The sequence below is a fragment of the Syngnathus leptorhynchus genome, chromosome 14 (genome assembly GCF_054491065.1).
Source record: "Syngnathus leptorhynchus isolate UIUO chromosome 14, UIUO_Slep, whole genome shotgun sequence".
In the NCBI taxonomy this organism is placed as follows: domain Eukaryota; kingdom Metazoa; phylum Chordata; class Actinopteri; order Syngnathiformes; family Syngnathidae; genus Syngnathus; species Syngnathus leptorhynchus.
The window spans coordinates 10,194,344-10,216,017 of NC_141208.1; the positions used below are offsets into that span (position 1 = coordinate 10,194,344).

Here is a 21,674-nt window from a genome sequence, read left to right on the forward strand (position 1 = left end):
ACAAAAATAAAGTTGTGTTTTTTCAACATAATTCCATGATATAATGAATGATTCTAAATCTTAGAGAGGCAAAAGCAATAATTTAACTAGTGAATTAAAAAAAAAAAAACCTTCATTGTCCAATTTTTATGCCTTTTATTGTAGAAAAAGATGCCTTTATTCTTGAAACGCATGCACATGAGAATATGCCCCCAAGACTCTCTCCCTGCTTCATCAACCTATGACTTGTGGATTTTGTTCTTCTTCTTGTCCTCATGTATCATCACTTTTAAAAGGAGTGTAAAGAAATGGATGAAACATTCCATAATTTGTGTACTGTATTAATTACACTCGACTTATCTTGACTGGATACATTTGTTTTACCTTATCTAACCTTACCTTATTCTGAAACAACTGTTGGGAGGAGCCTCACTGTTGAGTTTATCAACTTGGTCAGACTTGTGCAGTTTACAGCACTGTGGCAATCTTCAGCCACGCAGCACCTGAACCTTGAAGTAGATAAGGGCATATCTATAGTTTACCAAGGAGAAGAGTTTCATTTTTTCTTATGCAGTAGGAAAAAAAACAGAAGCGTTGTTCAGTTGTATTTAACTTTGAAGTTGGATACATTTTCATTTAATTTGTAAAAACTGTTATAAAACGTGTGTAAAGCTTTCTGTTGACACAAGTGGAAGCGTGGAAAAATAAAACCAAGTGTTATCAAAATATACTTTATTCTAGACCTTGAGATCTGACTGCTATTCCAACAGTCAGACCATGTGAGTGAGATAATACAACGCAAGTGAGGGCAAAGACATCACCAAAAACAAAAGACGAAAAAAAAAAAAAAGATTTGCAAACTGTTATTTATATTTTCTGTGATACGTCAACCGTTTTCCAGATTTTTTTCTTTTTGTTCATTTTTGAGTACATAGCTACAAATCAATCTGAATTACAAAAGTTTGGAGGAATACAAAACCTTCAAGGGCTCTCAAACATAGCAAAGATAGAAGAATCATTGTTATTATATATATTTTTTTAATCGGTAGGAACAAAAAGAAAAAAGCTACCCCTTGAATGCAGTGTAAAACGCTTCTCTAAAACAAACATTAAAAAATACCATTCCACTGTCATGGACTTCAGTTTGAAATTGTGTAATTGTAGTACAGCTCAGTCACCATCGACACCACTGAAGCAAACTTCAAAATAGTACAAAACGTTTCAAACAAGTAACATTTTGACCAACCTCCTGTGTTTTTCTAGATTTGTATTGAGCTGATGTTATGACTGTGAGATGACAACTGGAATGCAGACATTGGCTTAGACATTTAAACGGACTCGGACAAAATGTGATGAAAACCCTTAGAATCTCTAGAACTCTGCACAATTTTTTTTTCCTTTTTTCAAATTTTCCTTTTTTTTTTTTTTTTTAAAGATGTCTTTGACTTGAATAAACACACCTCCCTGTTTCGCCATTTTACTCTAAAGTGCAGGAAAAGAAAACCCTTTCGAAGGGCAGCTAGTTCATCTTTCCAATGACTGTCAAATGGTATTTATTACAAAATAAGCAAAAAAAACAAAACAAACAAACAAACAAAAAAACATTCTTCATGGTCACGGCCCCAGGTCAAGAACGTCACATATTGTATTTCAAACATGAAAGTGTACTTGACTCCACTCCATGCACTCGAGTGGCACACAATTGTGTGCATTTTAACCAACAAGCACTGGCATCTGAACATGACACAAAAAAGAAAAAAAATCTAATCAACACGCAGTCCATCGGTGCGTAGACTCAAATGGAGCCCGTCTCCAGAGCGTTTGCTCAAAACGAGGGAGCCAAACAGAAATGATTCGGGCAAAAGTTGGAAAGGAGTTCAAAACTTGCGATGCACAAATAAGATGGTACTAGTCTGATTATCATTTAGCATTACTTTGCCTTGAATTGAGGATGCAAGCAAAATGACTATTAGGACTGATGCAAAGTTAAAGCTTCACACCCCTTTTGATCTCGCTTTACTCACAGATCAGAGTTGCTGCAAACGGCCCTGCCAAGCTCCTTCTCTATGACAAAAACAGAGGTCAGAGGCCGCCAGCCTGAGGTGTATGTTGCGAGGCCAACATGTAAAGTAGGGAGAATCTCTCTAAGCCTTGAAGATTTTTTTTTCCTTTCAATTTTTTAAAACAGCTCGATCGACATTTAACCGGATGGATTATGAACACCTGAAAAAAAATATTCTGGGCAAGACGCAAACAAAGGACATTTGGATTGTTTGGATTACTTGTTTTATAATTTTTTTTTACAATGGCAAAAAAAGCAACAAGTGGATAAAAATGATGGATGACCTAAGCGATACATCTGCATGTTTGTAGAGTGCCAAGAAGTGATGCCCTGTTGAACACTGGGCATCCATTTTGAACACTAAAGACTCTCCATCCTCTTGCTCATTTCTCTTCGAGTATGATATAAAACTTACAGTGAAATCCAATTTAAAAACAATGTCCACAGGACACCAAATGCTGACATATGCAATATGCACACACCAACAGAGAACAACCAAAAAATTTTTAGAATCCTGGTACAAAGGGTTAGGAGGAGGAAAAACAAGGAATTCTTGTGTTTTGGTTTGCATGTATTGGGTCTGAACTGGGTTGAACAGAAAGAAAGCCTTCCTCTTGACAGTCTCTCACACATGCTGAAAAGCAGATGTGGTAAAAATGTGGTCCTTGAATGAGTGTTTGAAGGCGGGAGTGGGGGGCAGCGTTCTTTTTGGCAGGCCATGGCGTCTGGCGGGGACTACAGCAGTGTGGCGGACAGGCAGGGACAGGTCAGTCATTTTGGCTATGTACACATTCGTAGTCGGTCCATGGCTCTCCCGCACGAGTGTCATTTCCTCAGGTCTAATACACAAACCTGCAGATGGTAAAAGGATGTCAGCAGTGAAGACAACTGACAGTTTACAGGCCGGAAGCCACAAGGGCCACAGTTCCTCAAATTAATAAAACTGCATTCAAATTGTTGAATTGTTCCATTGTTAACTTCTTTAAATAATTCAAATGCATTGTTCTCCGCTTTAAATAACTCAATGAAATAATGTTATGAATAAAATGTGATTCATTAGGTTTGATTAATTATAAAGTTATTTTTTTTAGTAAGAGGATGAATGTCAAACTTTCTACTTCATGTTGTGAGCCTAAATTTGAGGTACGTGAGCAAGGTTCCTTTATGCAGCTGCTTGAGTGAAGTAGGAAAAAAAACTAAATTGCCCAAAACTTGCATGCATTCTTTTACTGGGCCAATAACTCAAAGACAAATACAAAATGATTTTATTTTATGTTTTTTTGAACGGCGTCATTATAATTGGGCTTACCCTTTGGCCAACAGACTCTGAATTTCTGGTGAGAATGTGGCGCTCTAATCTAAGCTGCATTAAGTCAGTCTTCTCAACAGGAGTGGCGAATGAGGTAAGCAACAGAGATCAGGCAGAGAGGTACTTACAGATCCATCAGATGCGCTGGCTCCTACTTTATCGCCGGTGGCATTCCAGCACACCTCAAAGATCCCTCCTGTCCCTCTGTAGCTATGGACTAAAGCACCGGTCTGAAGACACACAAACTGAAGTTAGACACAGCTGTGTGTGTGTGTGTGTGTGTGTGTGTGTGTGTGTGTGTGTGTGTGTGTGTGTGTGTGTGTGTGTGTGTGTGTGCGTGTGTGTGTGAGTAAGTGCGTGTGAGAATGAGACAGACCTGAGTGTTCCAGATGTGGACACACTTGTCGAATGAGCCGCTGGCTAGGTGTCTGCCGTCAGGACTGAAAGCCACGCTGTACACGGGCTCCTGGTGGCGGGTCAGTGTGTGGATACACACCCCGCGCTCCACGTCCCACAGACGTACCGTGGAGTCGAATGAGGCACTGCGAGGGCGCAGGGCAGAGTTGCAGTACATTTGTTTGAACTTTAAACAACCAGCACCACACAACTGGAACTGTACAGCATGACATTTTTTCCGCCCTCCATGTTGATGTAAATGCAAGCGCAAATGCACATTGAGAGGACCATTTTGATCAACTATATCACATTATCTAATCCCACCTGCGCCTTTTGACTAATTTTGTTGTGCTATGCTGTGCTGTACTGTACAATTTGGTTTGCCATTGTTCCGCTCAGTCCTGTCGCTTGGTGTGTGGTGATCCTCACTGTGTGCATAAACATCCAGGACTCACCTGGCCAGCATCAGATTGGCATTAGGGTTGTTGGTCCCAGGGCCTGTTGGACTCCACTTGATAGTGTAAATTTCTTTACTGTGGGCTTGAAGGTCATGTACACACATGTCCTGTTTCATGCTCCATATCTACAAAGAATCCCACAAGAGACCAGGAAGTTAGTTCTGAGAACACATTTCTGCGTGGCGGTGTAGTGACCAGACGACACATGTATGAACTGACTTTGAGAGTCATGTCATCAGAACAGGAAGCCAGCAAACTGCCAGTGGGATCCCACTTGATTGCGTTGACTTCATTCTACAGCAGGTAACAAAAGGTTAGTGGTGGGAGGCCGGTAGTTGATATACAAGTTTGTAGGACTACAGGGACAAACTAACTTTGCTCCAATGACTAAAGTTTGGCTTACTGTGTGTCCCTGGAAGGTCTTGACGGGTCGGTCCTGACTCAGTTTACAGACATGAATGCACATGTCCGTACTACATGAGGCAAATGTGGTATTATTCTGCCAGTCAACGTCCAGAGCAGGCGCTGCGGAGAGGAACAGAATAAATGCAGATGATTGGACACGTTAATGGAGGAAATGGTTTCAAACTATTTTCTCGGTCTCATTTGTATTATCACAAAAACCTGACATTCTATCTGGGGTGTGTAGATTTTCTATTGCATACATCAACAATGAACTTGGTTTCAAACTCACCTGAGTGAAAAGGAAACTGCTGCTTCGCCTCTCCTGTGTGAGCGTCCCATATAATTGTTGTCTGGGTAAAAGACAGTGTTTTGTATTTCTAGCAACAATGAACAAGAAAAACTAGCATATCTTGCTTTTGGCAAATATTCAGGCTGCAGTCATCAACTATAACATATAATAAAATATATAATATACCATTACGTTTTTAAAAACAGTTTGAGTTTCATCCATGAATTTACGGCCAGGCTGTGTTGTCAAAAATACGTTATTCCACTGGTGAACACTGGATGGCAATGTTGAATAGCCAGCTAATGGTCATATTAGTTTATAACAGTGCACAGCTAACTCGAAACAGGTAAATATTGTAAACACCGAAAATATATTACAGAAAATATCTGCACACGCTTGTTTGCCAGCAGTGTATGTTAGAGCCCAAACCACCAATAATGACTTACTTTGTCTACCCCAGCACTCAGTATGAAGTTTCCTTTCTTATTCCACTTAAGTGCAAATATGGGACCTTTGTGCTGACCCAAAGTACTGGCCAGGTTACCTGTAATAAAAAATAAATAAAAAAAACCATTTGTTTGAGGTATGCAGTAATATTAAATTACAAAATAAAAATGGTGCGAGTTTACCGTCTTTTGTCCATATTCTGGCAAAGCCATCATAGGAGCCTGTTGCTAGGAGCGTGCCCTCACTCTGAAAGACAAAGATTTTTCATCATAAAAAAAAAAGGGATAAACTACCACCAAAGAAAGTGATCACAGGCACGTGCACTCAATTTAACAAGACCAAGCATATTGGGGTGAGGCGAACTCCTACTCACATTCCAGTCTAGTGAGGTGACGTCTTTGTTGCTGGGTACATCCTGGCCCCCTTCCCGTATGCAGTGCCTCAAAACCAGCTGGGTGGACGCCCCTGAGCTGTTCTCACTCAAGTTCCAGATTCGAGCCGTGGAATCGCCAGACCTGTCGGAGATTTACAAAATTTATGAGTGGATCAATTCAATTTCAAAATATTATGAACAGGACGCAAATTTAACAGAGTACATTTTTAAGAATTGAATTTACAGGATTTGATCAGAACGTTTCTTATGACAAAAAGCGCTTCAATCATTCAGACGAGCAATCAGGGAAAAAGAAATTATTTCACAAGCTGTGAAACCATCTGTGGGTGGTTAAAAGAGGAAATTGGGGTAGTGCTGGTGGAACATGATGTGAGTTTGCCTGCACGTTACATAACATTGTAGATTAAAAGAAGTTTCACAATACAGCGTTGCTTTGCCTTACAAGTTCAATTTATTCCATGTCCAGCCGAGTAACACTTCTGAAGGTAGTTGAATGTTATTCCACAGTGCAATAATTTCACTTGTCAGTAGTTTTCCAAATGGGTAGACCAATCATATTATAGACAGAGATAACCAAACAGACTATTTGTAAACGTGAGTAAGTATCGAGAGGCACTGACCCAGATGCCAGCAAGTCGTTGACTGGATTCCAGGCACAGATAAAAACCTCTGATTCATGACCTCTGAGGACCATGGCTTTACTCTGGGGTATTTCTACGTCTCGATCCACCTCCATCATCTCTGAGTGGTGATCTACAACAAGGAGCAGATCAGAGCAAATCAGACAAAAACACAAGTGGAAGCAGAACAATAAATAAGGTTTTCCCCAAAATTTTCAGAGAATCTTTTTTTTTTTTTTACACAATTTGGAATTTTAAAAATCGCAGAAATAGCCCATGTATGGTAAACTGGGATCCAACCTGTTAAAAGTTGTGCTCACAACTTCTTTGCAAGAACCACACTGGAGACAGTTTGCTCTTTAGCACTTGCAAGTGGAGAAAACCTTCGTCCCCTTATAGCATACAGAGGTGATTGAAAAGTAATCTGATTTAGGCCCCTTGCAAGAGCATATTTATTGAGAAAACAGGGTGGGGGTGAGAGCGGACATGGTGGTCACCTCAGCAACTGGTTAATCAGTGCAGGGGGTCCCAGCTCTTTGTTTTACAAGGTTGTGGAAACAGAAACTAGTGAAGCATTTTAGAAAACTAACTAACCAAGAATGTTTCCACACCATTTAGAAAGTTTCAAGAACTGAATGTGGAAACTTTCCAGAGTCAAGGAAATGTTTAAACAAAGTTAATAATTCTAGTCTACATTTCAACATAATCATACGATCAAAGTAATTTGTTAATCCTAACACAACCCCTCCAACAAGAGAACACAAAGCTGTTTAATAGCTTGTTTAAAACCATGAGCTTGCTTACTGGCTAAGGCATGGGATCCATTTTCCTCCCCATTGGCTGCACCCTCTCCGTTCTTGGTGCTACCCTGGGGCCCAGTGCTGCTGCCACTGCCTGCTGCCGCCTGCTGTTGCTGCTGGGCTAACTTGTCCCTGTAGGCCTGCTGCCTAGTTTGAACTACATCGGGCATCACTGCATCGATCAGTGACAGTGACTCAATGGGGCGCCCGTCAAATAAGGTCCCATCCTGCACGTACACCCAAACAAACAAAAAGGAAGGACATTCGAGAAATGCGTTGTTAAAGAGTTTTTGACAACAGATCAACGCCGGAGTGGCAAAATGAAGCCGGGTGTCGATGTACAGATGACGACTGACTTCGTTGATGCTGACTTCAGCCTCCACATACTGCAGGCCCTTCTGGATGATGGAGATGAGGGCAGCAGGGGGCACCAGGGCTCCATTGATGTTGGACTGGCTGATGTGGCTCTCTATGCCAAAGGTGAATGCTGAGTGCGAGAAGCCTGGAGAAGAAGAACACAACATCAAGAGAAAGAAATGACTCAAAGGTAAAAACAACTGTGGAACAGAACAAAACAAAAAGTCTCTAAGTTGAATGACTTCAATTCACATCACATCTGGGTTTACCTGACTCTTGCAGGTATCTGTAGACCAGGAAATTAACCTCATCACTGCTTATGCTCATTTTTAGTCCTGGTCATTAAACCATTTGGTCAGCACATTATAGGAGCCTGGGGAAGTCAAAACAAAAAAGAGATTTGCTTATTGACAGTCCAGAGCAAAACACAACGTAGAGTCAACGGACCATAAAAACACACAGAGGATTGCATTTCACATAATAAACAAGTACTACTGAATGATATTACGCTGAACTCTGAAAGGGTGTGCGGGGAGAAACAATCCCGCACAAGTGATCTTTCATTTGATGAAGAAATTAAGGTTTTTCTCCAAGCTCAGGCAGGAAAACTGTTTCCATTCATTAACCTATGACTGGAGAAAATTAGTAGTTAATCTGAGGCAGCCATTACAGGGTATTTTGAAATAAGTCTGGAAAAGATCTCATAATAACTGATCTCAGTGATTTTCTTCTGGAATCCAGTTTCTTGCAGAACTAGCACAGTTTAAATGCGAGTGTAGAAATAAACATGGGGTCTGGACAAGGGAAAGTTTCCATCTGCTAGCTGGCTGATAGCCTTCCCGAGAAGTTTATATATATATATACATATATATACATATATATACATATATATACACACACACACACACACACACACACACACACACACACACACACACACACACACACACACACACACACACACACACACACACACACACACACACACACACACACACACACACACACACACACACACACACATATATATATATATATGACATATGTCCATCCATCCATTTTCTGAACCGCTTAGTCTCCACGGGGGTCGCGGGCGTGCTGGAGCCTATCCCAGCCGTCAGTAGGCGGGAGACACCCTGAATTGGTTGCCAACCGATCGCAGGGCACACAGAGACGAACAACCATTCGCACTCGCACTCAGGGACAATTTGGAGTGCTCAATCGGCCTATCAAGCATGTTTTTGGGATGTGGGAGGAAACCGGAGTGCCCGGAGAAAACCCACGCGGAGAACATGCAAACTCCACAATGAGAGGGCCGGAGGTGGAATCGAACCCGCACCCTCGTAACTGCGAGAGAGAGAGAGAAAGAGAAAGAGAGAGAGAGAGAGAGAGAGAGAGAGAGAGAGAGAGAGAGAGAGAGAGAGAGAGAGAGAGAGAGAGAGAGAGAGAGAGAGAGAGAGAGAGAGAGAGAGAGAGAGATAGAAACTGCGGCCAACTCTGCATCCAAAGCGGATGTTAGGTCGCTTTGCAACACCAAATATGGGCAGGATTGCTTCGTGTCATCATTCCACTGAGTTGTTTTGCTAGACATAATTGCACATGATTAGATGGACAATTTAGAACACAAGTCTGTACTTCAATTTTACAGAAGTATTTTCAAGCTTTTAGATGGACATGGCAACACTTAGATTTGAAAGACCTTTCATTGTCGAACTGATGAGGGATGCACTGCTACTGACACTGACTAGTTTACATCTGTACAATACTCAAACTCATGCAAATGGTCAGATGCAACACAAACAGTCATGTCAGTTGCATGGAAATACTTTAAAATAAATATGAGTGACAACGATTTTTGCTGACTGGAAGTTATACTCTGCCTGTGCGCCAAGCACCGAGTTTAGACGCTAGCCACTAGCCAAAACGCCGTATTATGTAATGACTGAATAAGTGAATTGTTTTACCATTCCTAATTAGCAATTGAAAATGGGCCCGGGGCGACGTGTTGGCAACAGTTTGTGATGTCAATATAAACTGGCCGGACTACAGTTGGGAAGACAAGTCAGCTGCCAGGTCTGTCAATGGCTTTTTTTTAAATTATTATTATTTAATATATTTTACGCTTAATTTTTCTCTCGAAACTTCCTTGTCTCTTGCTGGCCATCTGGCTTTGTGGCACACATGAGCAATAGTGGGAATCTGGGTCATCCATGATTTATAAAAAAAAAAAAAAAAAAAAAAAAAAAAAAAAAAAAAAAATCCCGATAACATTTAGATTAATTGCCTGGCTCCTCGTGGTATCCGCGATTAGTCATTATATAACAAATTTAGTCAGTGCAATCTGATTTTCCATATTTTAAAACTCAAAACAGGAATTTCGCTCTATTTTCCATCACTGCATTTTGTGGTGACTATGATCGGGCAGGACCCAAATTTAACCATCATCAACCAGAGTACCGGCAACAAACAACTGCAAGCACATGACAACTGTTGCCAACCGCTTTCTCTTAACTGTTGTCATGTTTCCACTGGAAACAATGGTGACAGTCGCAGATTTAATGTGACTAGGTGTGCCTCCTACACTAATTGGTTCATAGTTTAAGTAGTTCATGTAATTCATGAACGCCATAATCACATGAGTTGAATACGAGGCACTCTCACAGATGGAATAATGGGCCCCGACGAATGAAAAATGTCTTACCCATGTGATCAGGATGTCTTTATGCATGCATCATTGCTTTGTTGTCCTCAAAAGAACAGTCAACCCCTAAAAGACACAAAACAAAACAGATTTTTCATAGAAGCATTTAGATTACATCACTGAACAATATTGCAACTCATTATGAAGTCACTCGCCTAAACTGCTGCCATGTCACCAATGTTAACCTACATTTAAACTCTACTTCAAGTGAGTAATGCGCAGGCTCAGTCAAATCCTATCCACACGTCATACCGATGACAGCACTATGACAATGAACTTGTATCAAATAAACACTTTAGTAAAGTTGTGGTAGCGTTGTTGAAAAGTAAACATGGATGCGTGAACCAAACAAAGAGAAAATGGGTCAACAACTCAAAGCTAAGTGGATAATTCCACTGCATGTGAACATATATTATCAATCAGCTGTATTTGCCGTTTGGAAGTCTACACTTGAAACATTTTCCATTCATTCGCAGGACATAAAAATTACCCAAATTCACAGGTTACCCAAAGTTAAATCTGATATCATCAACCATTCCAATATTGTGTCATGCACTATTGTGGCCTTTTACTCCCAGATTCAAATATAACAACGGTCAACTGCGTCACCCTGGATTTGCGGTTTTCCAGTTGGGGTGGGGGGCTCACAGCGTATTGCTTTGTCCCCTCGTTTTATTTGTTAGTTTCGCTCTTTGACGAAGCCGCGTGTGTGTAAATGCGTGTCAACATGCCTATCTGTCGGGGGGCTAAATTAGCAGGATAGCATGGCGTGCTAGCCATTTGCGGAAATACGTCGCCCATCCCCCAACGGAGCGGCACTGAATGGGCTCGACGTAATAATAGTGTTGACCTACACCGATGCACTTCGTCAACTAATTGAGACTTATTTGATCGCATAATTGACTAATAATTTATTTGGGTTAGCAGTAAGCAAAGTCATCACTTAACCATCAAGCGTACATTATTGAAGCCCCTGCATTGTAGGTGAATGCATGACAAATGACAACAGCACATCACCTCATTTTAATATGTTACAAATAGCACTTGAAGCATATTTAATGCAATTTGATTACAATTGTTTATCCATTTTCTGTTTATCATTTACAAACAGTACAGCGACGCCCCGGCCGGCAATGCTTTTCTAAAGGCGGTCGCCACACAAGGCGCTTTCAATTTGAATTGATCTTATTATAATACAACAGTGAGTGTTGCTGATACTACGTAATGTTTACATCACAACACCACAAATAGATAGATTACAATTAGCTTCTTTTCAAGGGGATTGATGAGTACTGTACTAGGACATAGCTAGTTAGCTCCAAGCTAACCTAGCTCCTCTGCGCTAAGGGTGCTAACAAGCTTGCTAAATGCTAGCGTGCTAGGTGTCGCTAAAATCTGGTACCTACTTGATTTTAAAACCTTTTCAAATACGACGATATCTCCCGACAGTTCTCGTGTACAACTTGGAGCGTGTCATGTGTGTTATCGATTATCGTTTTTTGTTGTTATTGTTGCAAATGTTAATATCAATCGTTAGGTTGAAATATTAAAGCTATAGCCAGGCGGTAAGAAGCCTGCAACGCTTTCAGACGTTTGGCAATAGTGGCTTGACCAAGCAAGCAAAAATTAGGTGCCTGTAACTACTGTTATTATCAAAGCGCCGCGCTGCTCATTTCATATGTACACTCCCAGCATGTCTATGGTTATCTCAAATCATTCTCGAAGACACCTCAATCGGCAACACACATTCATTCTTTAGAGCACAAGCAGGCAATAGTCGCGGTAGCAAAAATCGCGACAACGGTGACTAACCTATTTTCCGAAAAGCAGCAAACACCCGGTGATATTTCCCCTCTTGTTTTGCTGATAAGCTCCGGTTATGTTGGACGGCTTTGTGGTAAAACGGAGTCGCATGTCCTTGCCGAGCGATGAGCGGAAAATGTAAAATACCAAGGCCTTGGAAGTTGTCCTGCAGCCAAGTACCAGTCATAACAACAGAGTGAGCTCCCATCCCCCACGACACAGCTCATTTGTGCATGTGTGGTCACCACTAGCGAGGATTAATGACACCCCACCCCCTATCTTCACCCCATATCCTCACTCCGTATCCTTTCTCAGCCATTCAGACTGGGAAAGTCAACAAGCTTACATCATCGTTGCAATCTCTGTTCTACACACATTTTTGTGTGTTTGTCGCTCAATACATAATCCGTAATCATTTTATTTCATACAATGTCCCTAAATGCAATACATATGCTGCTTGCTCACTGATAAACTTACACAATTCATTACTATTCATTTATATAATAATTATTCCACATCATCCATTCATTATCTCCGCCTTATCCGGAGTCAGGTCAGTGGCCTAATCGAGAAATCAGGGAATCCCAGACTTGCCTCCCCCTGCTACTTTGTCCAGCTCTTTTCAGGGTACCTCGAGGTGTTCCCATGCTGACCAAATGACATCTCCAGTCTCCCCAGAGTATCCTGGGTCTTCTCCAGGGTCTCCTTTTTAGTCACATGTCTGTAACAACTGAAAATAGAGGCGGCCACGAGGCATCCTAACCAGATAACCAAGCCACGTTTTTTGTGTCTCTACTCCAAGCCCCTCCTGGATGACCAAGCTTCTCACCCTATCTCAGAGGCCTCAATGCAGGAACCTAATTTTGGCCAATTGCATTGGTGATCTTGTGCGGTGATCTTGTGCTTTCAGTCATGACCAGAGCTTGTGAATTACTGGGAATGTGGATTTATCAAGAGCTGTGCCTCCTTCCATTGGGACGGGTCCTCCAGGAGGCATCCAAAACAGATGCCCAAGTCACATTGATCTCAGTTCGGCTGACGGACATTGCCACTCTGCCTCAGGTTTCTCCTATGTTGGATGACGACATACTATGAAATCCATTTTTTACAGGGCTTTCAATTGCAGTGTTGCACCTGCAGCAAACATTTTCAGAGCATCCTTTGTTTGTTGTCACACGGTTCATACCGTCTTCTTGCAAATAAGCAAACAAAAGCTTAATTCACCTTAGGTGTTTCATCAAACTACTGTCGCATTCTTCAAAATTGTTCATTATTCATGCAGGTCACGGAGTAAGAATGGGTTAATATGTGCATTATTTGTAGTTTAGATATGGTACAGTACGCTAGGTCTGTTATTTACAGAGGGATTTGGTTGAAACAGAAATACTGCAGTTAGCCGTCTGATCCTTCCTCCCACTCAATTATTGCAGCACTCATCTGTTTTGTTCCGCCTTTTTTCATCACATCCACATAAACCACATCCTCAGAAATAATTCCAGACGATCGCAGTACATCCTCATTTTCTCGCACAGGGGTATAAACTGTGAACAGTCTTCATGGCATCGATTTTGACAATTACAGATTTGGATACACAATATCGAAAGACTGCATTCCAGATTTATTACTGTTTGGTTCAAGTATGGGTAGTTTCCCATACGGTGCCTTTTTGCTTCTCTCTCATTGAGCCAAGAGCAGTGAAAATAAATCCGCTGCATTCCCACTGTGTACGGATGATTCCCATCAATAATATGAGGCGAATTCCTTCCACACTAGGTTTTACACAATCTATTTTACATGCAATCAAATTCCCTGAATACTATTCATTCATTCTTATAGCCTCATACCGTGCATGAGTAGAAAACAGTGGTAAATGATTATTCTGGATAAATTGCCCCATAATGATATCTGAGTGCTCATTCTACCTATGAATGGCCCCTCAAGGTTGCGTGCTCAGTCCGCTGCTCTTCACCCTGCTGACGCATGACTGCACTGCAACCTAGAGCAGCAACCGCATGCTGAAATATGCCGACGACACGACTGTGGTGGGTCTCATCACCGGGGGCGACGAGAGATCGACCTTCTGGCCACGTGGTGCAGGGACAACAACCTCCTGCTGAACGTCAGCAAGACCAAGGAGATTGTTGTTGACTTCCGGAAAGGTCACACCCAACACCTGCCGCTGACCATCGACGGTGCTGTGGTGGAGAGAGTGAGCAGCACCAGATTCCTGGGGGTGCACATCAGTGAGGACCTCTCCTGGACCACCAACGCTGCGTCGCTGGCGAAGAAAGCTCAGCGCCGCCTGTACTTTCTGCGGAAACTCAGGCGACCAAGTGCTCCTCCTGCCGTCATGACCACATTCTACCGTGGCACCATTGAGAGCGTGCTCTCTAGTCGTATCGCTGTGTGGGGTGGTGGCTGCACTGAATACAACATGAAGGCCCTGCAGCGCATAGTGAACACAGCTAGTAAGATCATTGGGGCTTCACTCCCCTCCCTGAAGGACATTTACACCTCCCGTCTCACCCGCAAGGTGACCGCAATTGTGTGTGATGTGAGTCACCCCGCTCACTCTTTGTTTGATCTTTGCCCTCTGAGAAGAGGTACAGATGCCTGCGCTCCCGCACCACCAGACTCACCAACAGCTTCATACTCCAAGCTGTCAGGATCCTGAATTCTCTCCCCCCTCCACCCTCGGCTTCATAAGGTCCTGTTCTTTTGCGCTATATTCTGGCTGTCTGGTGTATGCACGCTTGCTCCATTTTGCTCCTCTCTTATTTGTCTATTTATTTATTTATTTATTGTTTATTTATTGGGTTATTTGCTTATTACTTATTCATCGCTCTTGTCTATTCGTTTTTACTCTTTGTGCTATTTGCTTGTATGTGTTGTGTAATGTGACTGACATGAGTACAGCTATCTGTTGCTGTGTGGGGGCAGGGAGTAAATCTGATGGATGGTAACATAATGTTGCTAGCAGCAATGCTGATAATTTGAGGTGAACCTGTTGGCATTGTGCTGCTTCCATACAGGAGTAGTGGCAGCGTGCCTCATCATGTGACTGAATAATTGTGGCTAAAGGTAGATTGTTGTTTGTCAAAATTAGAAAGAAATAGCAACTGAAATAAGTATGAACACAGACACCTCTATGGATAAACAAAATGGCGGTGCAATTGAATACATTTACAATATTAATCCTTTCATTATTAACAGTTTGCAGATTTTCCTTTTTAATTTCAAGATGCACTGAGATAGTGAAATTAATGACAAACGGGAAAATGGAGCAGTAAAAGGAACTGCATGCTGCCTTTAGTGTCTGCTCAGCAAGAGCTATTTTTAGATCTTGCGAACAAAGACACAGAATTGCCCTTTAATCTAATTCCACCTCCAAATGTAGCATTCAAGGGTAGCCGACAATCAATGTTTCCATGTTTAAATGCAAACATGAAGAACATATGACGACTTTATCTGCCATTGCATATTTGTTTCTGTTTGTGCAAGATTTGTTCATGAGTGCAAAATGTCTTGGTGGTATTTTTATTTTTCCAGGGCTCAATCCAGGCTTGGGTATAACTGAATGGTAACACGTGGAGATTTTGAGCAATACACAGAACAGTATTATTGTCTGCTCATTTGCTGGATGGAGAGTGCAAGTAGGACAAACAAAAGATTCTTCCTAAATAATTTTAGAATAAACAATAATAAATCATTACATTAATAAAATAATGCATCTGTCTTTTATTATTATTATTATTATTATTATTATTATTATTATTATTAGTAGTAGTAGTAGTAGTAGTAGTGGTAGTAGTAGTCGTTGTCGTAGTAGTAGTAGTAGTGGTAGTAGCAGTGGTAGTAGTAGTGGTAGGCGTGGTAGTGTTTTATGGATTCTTTTTTTTATTTATCAAAAGCTAACGTGTCCTTAGAACACAAACGTTTGCTTACCCTTGGAATAGAGTATGTAGTATTCTCCATTTTGTATTATTGAAAAGACATATCTAAATGCAAAAAGGAATGCGTACTTGCGCAATTGATAGTCAACAACTTCTCTTTAACCTGAAACACAACCGCTATGTAAGCGTGTTCCTGTTACTGAGATTGAAGAGACATCTTGTGGCATAAAATGGTAATACCGCTTTCAAGGTGCCCGAGTACGGTTCACAGTACCCATGGCAAGGCCAAGATGTTTGAAATATCACGCCCAGGATTGCTCCTTTGAGGTACACGAGTGTCTGAAATAAACATAGCAACAGGCCCAGGTTGGTGCCAGTCACAACCGGCCATTCATTCACTGTGCAGTGACCAACACGGAACAGGGAATAAACTCATGTTACATACACAGGTATGGTAGGCATCCTGTTTGCTTGGGGTAAGAGTTTAAATATGAGGGGGCCAGCTGGTGGCCACCGAAAGACCAGAGCAATTTGGTAAGCTACTGCTGACAGTTATAGCCAAAGTCTGGATTATCATAACAGCCCGACAGTAAAAGGTAGGATTTTAAAGAATGCACTGATTCAATAACCATCACTACTCTGTTATGTAAAATGAAATATAAAAATCAAGATGACAGATGAGCATGATATGGCCTAGAAAAAGGTTGTAGGGGGTCCCCATATGAGACAAATAAAAAATTATCTAATAGCAAACCCTTTCAAACTATTTAATAGTTCATCTTGATTGCATGCTCGTGCATATCAAATTGTATGACAAATTGATGATATATCAACATTCCCTTTAGTTGAGGAATCAAAACTTTAATTTTGGAGTTATGTCAAATGTGCGAAGACTTTAATTTGGACTGTTTATACACTTCAGGTAGGTGTTCCCACCCTCTAAGTCGTGTTCTGTTGAGCCTATTCAAAGTCATCAAACAGAAGGACACCTGACAGTGAAGCAATAATCACTGGAAGGACAGGGCAAAAATACATGCTGACACATTCTTCATCAAAGAGCGTGTGGAGAGCAAGATTGGGCTTTGAATACAAAAACACACAATGTGGGAGTAAACGCCTCCAAAATCAAATCGTTTTTACAAATGGAAAAAAGCCGTCAAAAGGAGTCAATATGGAGAGTAATTAAAATTTATTTTCACTTTTGACGTTGAGCTCTGTAACTGAGCCATGAAAAATAATACAAATAGAAATAAACACCAGCTTTACACTTATGCGGTCTGCCACATACCATCAAGATTTACCACTCATTCACTCGCTTTCAAGAAAGGAGAGCGGCAACCGTAAAAAATGTAAACCAAGCCACATCAGTCACATCCTTGCAGGATATACGTATACTGTACAGTAAGGTCAGTTGATGGTGTCCACGTCAGACTTAAGATATGTGCTTTCTTAACTTACAACAGGTGGTCTGAAGTCCAAATAATAAGTTCCTGGTGGGTGAAGTCACACAATTGCAAGAACATGAATAATCTATGGCGTAGATTTTGCTCAGTGGGTTCGTATTTCATGTGGCAACGCTCATGCGTTTCATAATTATGCATGTTTTAAAATGTGTTTTTTTTCTTCATTTCCCAAACCATTGAAATATGACTTAGGCAATTGTGCCATGTTTCCGATGATATGCACGAGAGTATTATTCTAATGACTGTCTGCATGTGTTGTGCTCAAATTTCTGTTGTCCCTTTTATGACGTTTGACAGTATGTGATAGTATTAAACTAGCGGAGCTGCAGGGTTAGACTCAAAGAGAATCCCAGCCCTTTCCTGTAAATCACCCCGAAGTGTGACACTAGCCATTCGTCATGAGCCATTTGACAGGAACTCACCTGTCACAATAAGTCCAGCCTCTGTAGATTGTAGAGCATGGTGAACAAGTGAACCACTCTCCGAGAAGTTTACAGGCTTCGGTTTGACTAAAGTTAGTTGAAGGAGTAAGATGGTGATTCAGAAAATGTATGTGTCCATGTTTAGCTAAATTCAATACAGGTATGTGTGGAACTTGAGGCAATGGCCAGCCTGCTCACACGACGGAGTAAAGTTGTAAGACACGGCATTAAAATCATGTAAGTGTGATTCTTTGAGATGGAAAAGCATGATCACTTTAACAGTTTCCTTTAAATGTCTTGTGCAACTCCTGAAAACATTTTTCCTGAAGCAGCTGAGAATGTAACACAATGGAGAAATTAGTTGTTGGCTTGGTGAAAACTATGGGGCGGCTTACATGTTGTACACTACATGGTTGATTTAGAATGACTGCATCTCAACTAATTCTATTGTGTAAATCTAATTCAAGTGTCAATATTGACTAAAAATGTCTATCAAGGACTGTGTCATGTATGAGTCTATGTTTTACGTACATCCATGGCAGGAGCTGCAGAGAGAAAAAGGATCCTCATGCAAGTTGTTGTTGTTTTGCCAAGCGAGGACCCAATGACTTTGTGTTGACATGATCCATTGGGTAGGTTTTTTTTTACCGTTTTTTTGTCTTCAAAATGAAATTTTTACACGGTAGCCACCACCAGGAAGTCAACCATAACAGGAACGATCCCGTTCCGACAACACCCTAAAAACGAGGGAGCGCAGCATTATTCGTAGATATCATCTCTTTAAGTATCGCACTGACAAAGAGTAGACATTCACCAAAAGTGGGTATTGTTTGTTTTGTTGCTCCTGTAAATTCTCTGCCAAAGTATTTCATCTTTCATTGAAGAGCTTTCCAGCAATCTCCCAGTTCCACATCAGTGAGTAAAGGACGAAGAGGATCATCAAGAAAAATGTTTTTTGTGGCCGGGGCCAAAAATACAGCATTGGGCGTAGGAAATGAAAGGAGGTGAGGAAAGGGCAAGTGGATGGGTGTATTGAGAGAGGCGCTATAAACAAGCAATTTGATTTCTAGCTTGTTATATTTGCTATGTGGCTTCAAAGTGGCAATACAAGTCGCTCTTCCGTTTCGTTATTGTCAGGTCAATCTATCAGAAAATCCGTGAGGTTGATATACTGGACAAGAAAAAGACCGTGACGGCTCTGAAGCCTGGTGAAGATAGAGCTATTCTCCTGGGTCTCGGAATGATCTTCTCCTCCGTCATGATGTACTTTGTTCTTGGGATCACTATATTACGCTCGTATGCTGAAAGGTAAAAGTCAAAATTGTTATATTCAAAAACTTCACAATCTTCACTTGCAAATTGAAATGATAATGAAATAAAAACTTGATACAGCGATTCCTTGCATATTTACAGTTCGGCACACAGAATTATTTTCAGGAACAATGTTTTTTGGGTGGCTGAAACAAATTAATGGCTTTAAAAATTTATGGGAGTGTACAGCTTTTTGTTCATTTCTATTTTTAAACAACAGTAGAGCAAATTTGTTTTGATAGGAAAAGCTGATTTGAGATTTGTAAATAGTGATTTGCTGCCATCTGGTGGTACTTATAGGCAATTACAAACTATATGGGAGTGGCAATACAGTAATCCCTCCTACTTCGCGGCTTCAACTATCGCGGCTTCGCTGTATCGCGGGTTTTCAAAAATGCGTAAATTAATTATTTTATCGCAGAAATTTCATCATTTCACGAGGTTTCGCGGCCACTTGAGTTTCTTCATTTTCCTTTAATAATGATAGCTTATGTTTAAAAGTCGTTTTCTTGTTTTGAAATGAATAAATTAAAGAGTCAGTACAGTATACTTTATCGTCACATGTGACTTCAGGGCGTTCTCTCTGTTGTATATTTTGGACTAACTCATGTTCCGTAGTGGGAAAACCCCGGATGTGGGAGGGGGAGCTTCGGGGACGTTCAGTGTTGCGATGTACGGCCAGTGAACTGACTGTGATGAAAGGAATAAAGCAGTATCCATCACGTCGTTGTCCGAACCATGCTTGCTACATCAGAACCTGGAAAATAGTAAAGATATAACACTCTCCACCGGGGGTGGCCTTCATCTGGACATAGCAATACACTGTTAGTCTCGTCGCTAAGGCATGAATGCGGAGCGCACAGTCCATTGATATGAAAGTCCCCTAGCAGCGAGCTGGTTGATGTCAGCGATAAAAATAGAATATCTTCCAAGAATAGCTCAAAAAAATCTAGTTTCTATTTCGCGGAAATTCCCATTTCGCGGGTGGGTCTGGAACGTAACCCCCGCGAAGTAGGAGGGATTACTGTATTTGAATAACACCATACTTAGCTTTGTTTTATCAAGACTCTGCCGAATGTCTGATGTGTGTTTGTGTTTACTTAACATTCAATTTGTACCTCCGTTTAAATTTTAAAACAGTGCGTGGACAGAGGAAGGTGTGTGCGTTGTTCTCAACTCCACAGTCACGGCAGACATGAACTGTTCCTACAACTGTGGCTCAGACTGCAGGCGAGTCTCCAAATACCCCTGTCTGCAGGTTTACGTGAACGTCAACAACACAGGCCGCATCAGTCGATTATCTCACAACGAGGAGACACAGGATGCCAGCTCGGAAGTGAGTAGTACTCGTGGATTTGGAGTTAGTCAAGTTACTAGTGGACAAGTGGAGGACTGCTCACAGCCAGTCCTTCCGTTGCAGTGTTTCTATGTGCCCAGGTGCCAGAAGGAGAGCGCTCAAATGCACACCATGATCATGAACATCTCCGAACGTCTGAAGGCCAAACAGCAGGTTCCTTGTTACTTTGACCCCAGCGAGCAGCAGAAGACAGTTCTCCTGACTCGGCTCTACGACCACAGTGTCGTCTTCCACTCGCTGCTGTGGCCCTCGTGCATGTTCATAGGAGGCGTCCTCATAATTGTGATGGTCAAGCTCACACAGTACCTGTCCAGATTGTGCGAACAGATCGTGAAGATCAGGATGTGAAGCCATTGTTACAAGGCACCTGACATTATGAGCAAAAGCAAAGATTTAAACAAAACTGGATTCTGGCAAATGATGCCTTTGGCTCAGGCATTTTGAGGCAACTGACTCTCTCGAGATTGAGGAACGGACTGCATGAACGTGGCTATTTCAAGAAAACTGACTGAAGGGCGGCGGGGTGGGGTGGGGTGGGGGGGGTTAGGGGGTGTCACACAACACAACACAACACAACACAACACAACTCAACATTTAAACAGTTTGGAGACAGTTTACAAGTTTTCTGTCTGTGGTATGAAATATTTTGCATGAGAGAGATTTGACATACAGGACAACGAATCCCAAACTTGTCCACTATTTGTATGAGAAATTTTACTTTTCACATATCTATTATACTCCAGTATAATTCAGAAAACAGACTAATGTGCTTGCTACTATTCAAGTGACCAAAACAAGCAGCAGGTCTCACAAGTCCTTCATTTCATGAGGAACATCTTATTACTTTCCACTTCTTTTTTTATTTCAAATTCAATGCATTTTCTATTAGAAATAAAATTCCTTTTTGTATGCAGCATTATAGTGTCAGCCTTGACGATATATGCTTGATTACTTTCATAGTATGAGTGGGGGAGCCAGATCTTTTGTACCTACATTTTTTCCAAGGTTACACACAAAAAGTGCATCACATCTTTGACCTCTTTAAAGTTTCTGTCGAGTCAAAATAAATGTTGGTCCCATCAAACTTTGAAATTTTACACACTGAAAAATGTTTTCTTTTTGTTGTTGTTGCTAACTTTCTTTAGAAAAATACAGCTCTCAGGGATGACACCAAGAACCAAGAGTCCCCATCGATTAATTACCTATGC

At 41.3% G+C, this 21,674-nt stretch overlaps 2 protein-coding genes across 5 annotated transcripts; one reads left to right on the top strand and one right to left on the bottom strand.

Moving 5' to 3' along the window:
* Positions 1 to 696: 696 nt before the first annotated feature.
* Positions 697 to 12,257, bottom strand: LOC147046609 (F-box-like/WD repeat-containing protein TBL1XR1). Of its 2 annotated transcripts, none has more exons than XM_085930239.1 (16): positions 12,030 to 12,257; positions 10,218 to 10,283; positions 7,786 to 7,889; positions 7,516 to 7,661; positions 7,164 to 7,386; positions 6,360 to 6,492; positions 5,719 to 5,860; positions 5,528 to 5,591; positions 5,345 to 5,442; positions 4,899 to 4,959; positions 4,608 to 4,729; positions 4,424 to 4,498; positions 4,202 to 4,329; positions 3,727 to 3,892; positions 3,479 to 3,580; positions 697 to 2,893 (listed from the first exon to the last, which is right to left on the bottom strand). In XM_085930239.1, exons 3-16 carry the CDS (start codon positions 7,841 to 7,843, stop codon positions 2,867 to 2,869), a joined length of 1,545 nt encoding a protein of 514 aa, XP_085786365.1. In that variant the 5' UTR covers positions 7,844 to 7,889; positions 10,218 to 10,283; positions 12,030 to 12,257; the 3' UTR covers positions 697 to 2,866. The 2 variants fall into 2 exon arrangements, with proteins under 2 accessions (XP_085786365.1, XP_085786366.1); XM_085930240.1 differs by lacking the exon at positions 12,030 to 12,257 and adding an exon at positions 11,624 to 11,855.
* A 4,067-nt stretch (positions 12,258 to 16,324) lies between these two features.
* LOC147046610 (calcium-activated potassium channel subunit beta-2-like) lies at positions 16,325 to 21,530 on the top strand. 3 transcript variants are annotated; one of them, XM_085929555.1, is made up of 6 exons: positions 16,325 to 16,509; positions 18,341 to 18,430; positions 18,683 to 18,802; positions 18,936 to 19,106; positions 20,250 to 20,445; positions 20,530 to 21,530. In XM_085929555.1, the coding sequence occupies exons 3-6, from the start codon at positions 18,747 to 18,749 to the stop codon at positions 20,812 to 20,814; spliced, it is 708 nt and encodes a 235-aa protein (XP_085785681.1). In that variant the 5' UTR covers positions 16,325 to 16,509; positions 18,341 to 18,430; positions 18,683 to 18,746; the 3' UTR covers positions 20,815 to 21,530. The 3 variants fall into 3 exon arrangements, with proteins under 3 accessions (XP_085785681.1, XP_085785680.1, XP_085785679.1); XM_085929554.1 differs by having other exon boundaries at positions 16,325 to 18,430; XM_085929553.1 differs by having other exon boundaries at positions 16,325 to 18,802.
* The last annotated feature ends 144 nt before the right edge of the window (positions 21,531 to 21,674 follow it).

What these genes read in the sequence shown, in the direction of transcription:
- LOC147046609 (XM_085930239.1), bottom strand. Translation starts at nt 7,843, where the DNA reads ATGAGCATAAGCAGTGATGAGGTTAATTTCCTGGTCTACAGATACCTG. An exon ending in TGGATCCCATGCCTTAGCCA is followed by an intron (nt 6,493 to 7,163) that starts GTAAGCAAGCTC and finishes TCCTTGTTGTAG; the next exon opens with ATCACCACTCAGAGATGATG. An exon ending in TCCACATCTGGAACACTCAG is followed by an intron (nt 3,581 to 3,726) that starts GTCTGTCTCATT and finishes GTGTGTCTTCAG; the next exon opens with ACCGGTGCTTTAGTCCATAG.
- LOC147046610 (XM_085929553.1), top strand. Translation starts at nt 18,747, where the DNA reads ATGTTTTTTGTGGCCGGGGCCAAAAATACAGCATTGGGCGTAGGAAAT. An exon ending in GGCGTAGGAAATGAAAGGAG is followed by an intron (nt 18,803 to 18,935) that starts GTGAGGAAAGGG and finishes CGTTATTGTCAG; the next exon opens with GTCAATCTATCAGAAAATCC. An exon ending in CACAGGATGCCAGCTCGGAA is followed by an intron (nt 20,446 to 20,529) that starts GTGAGTAGTACT and finishes CTTCCGTTGCAG; the next exon opens with TGTTTCTATGTGCCCAGGTG.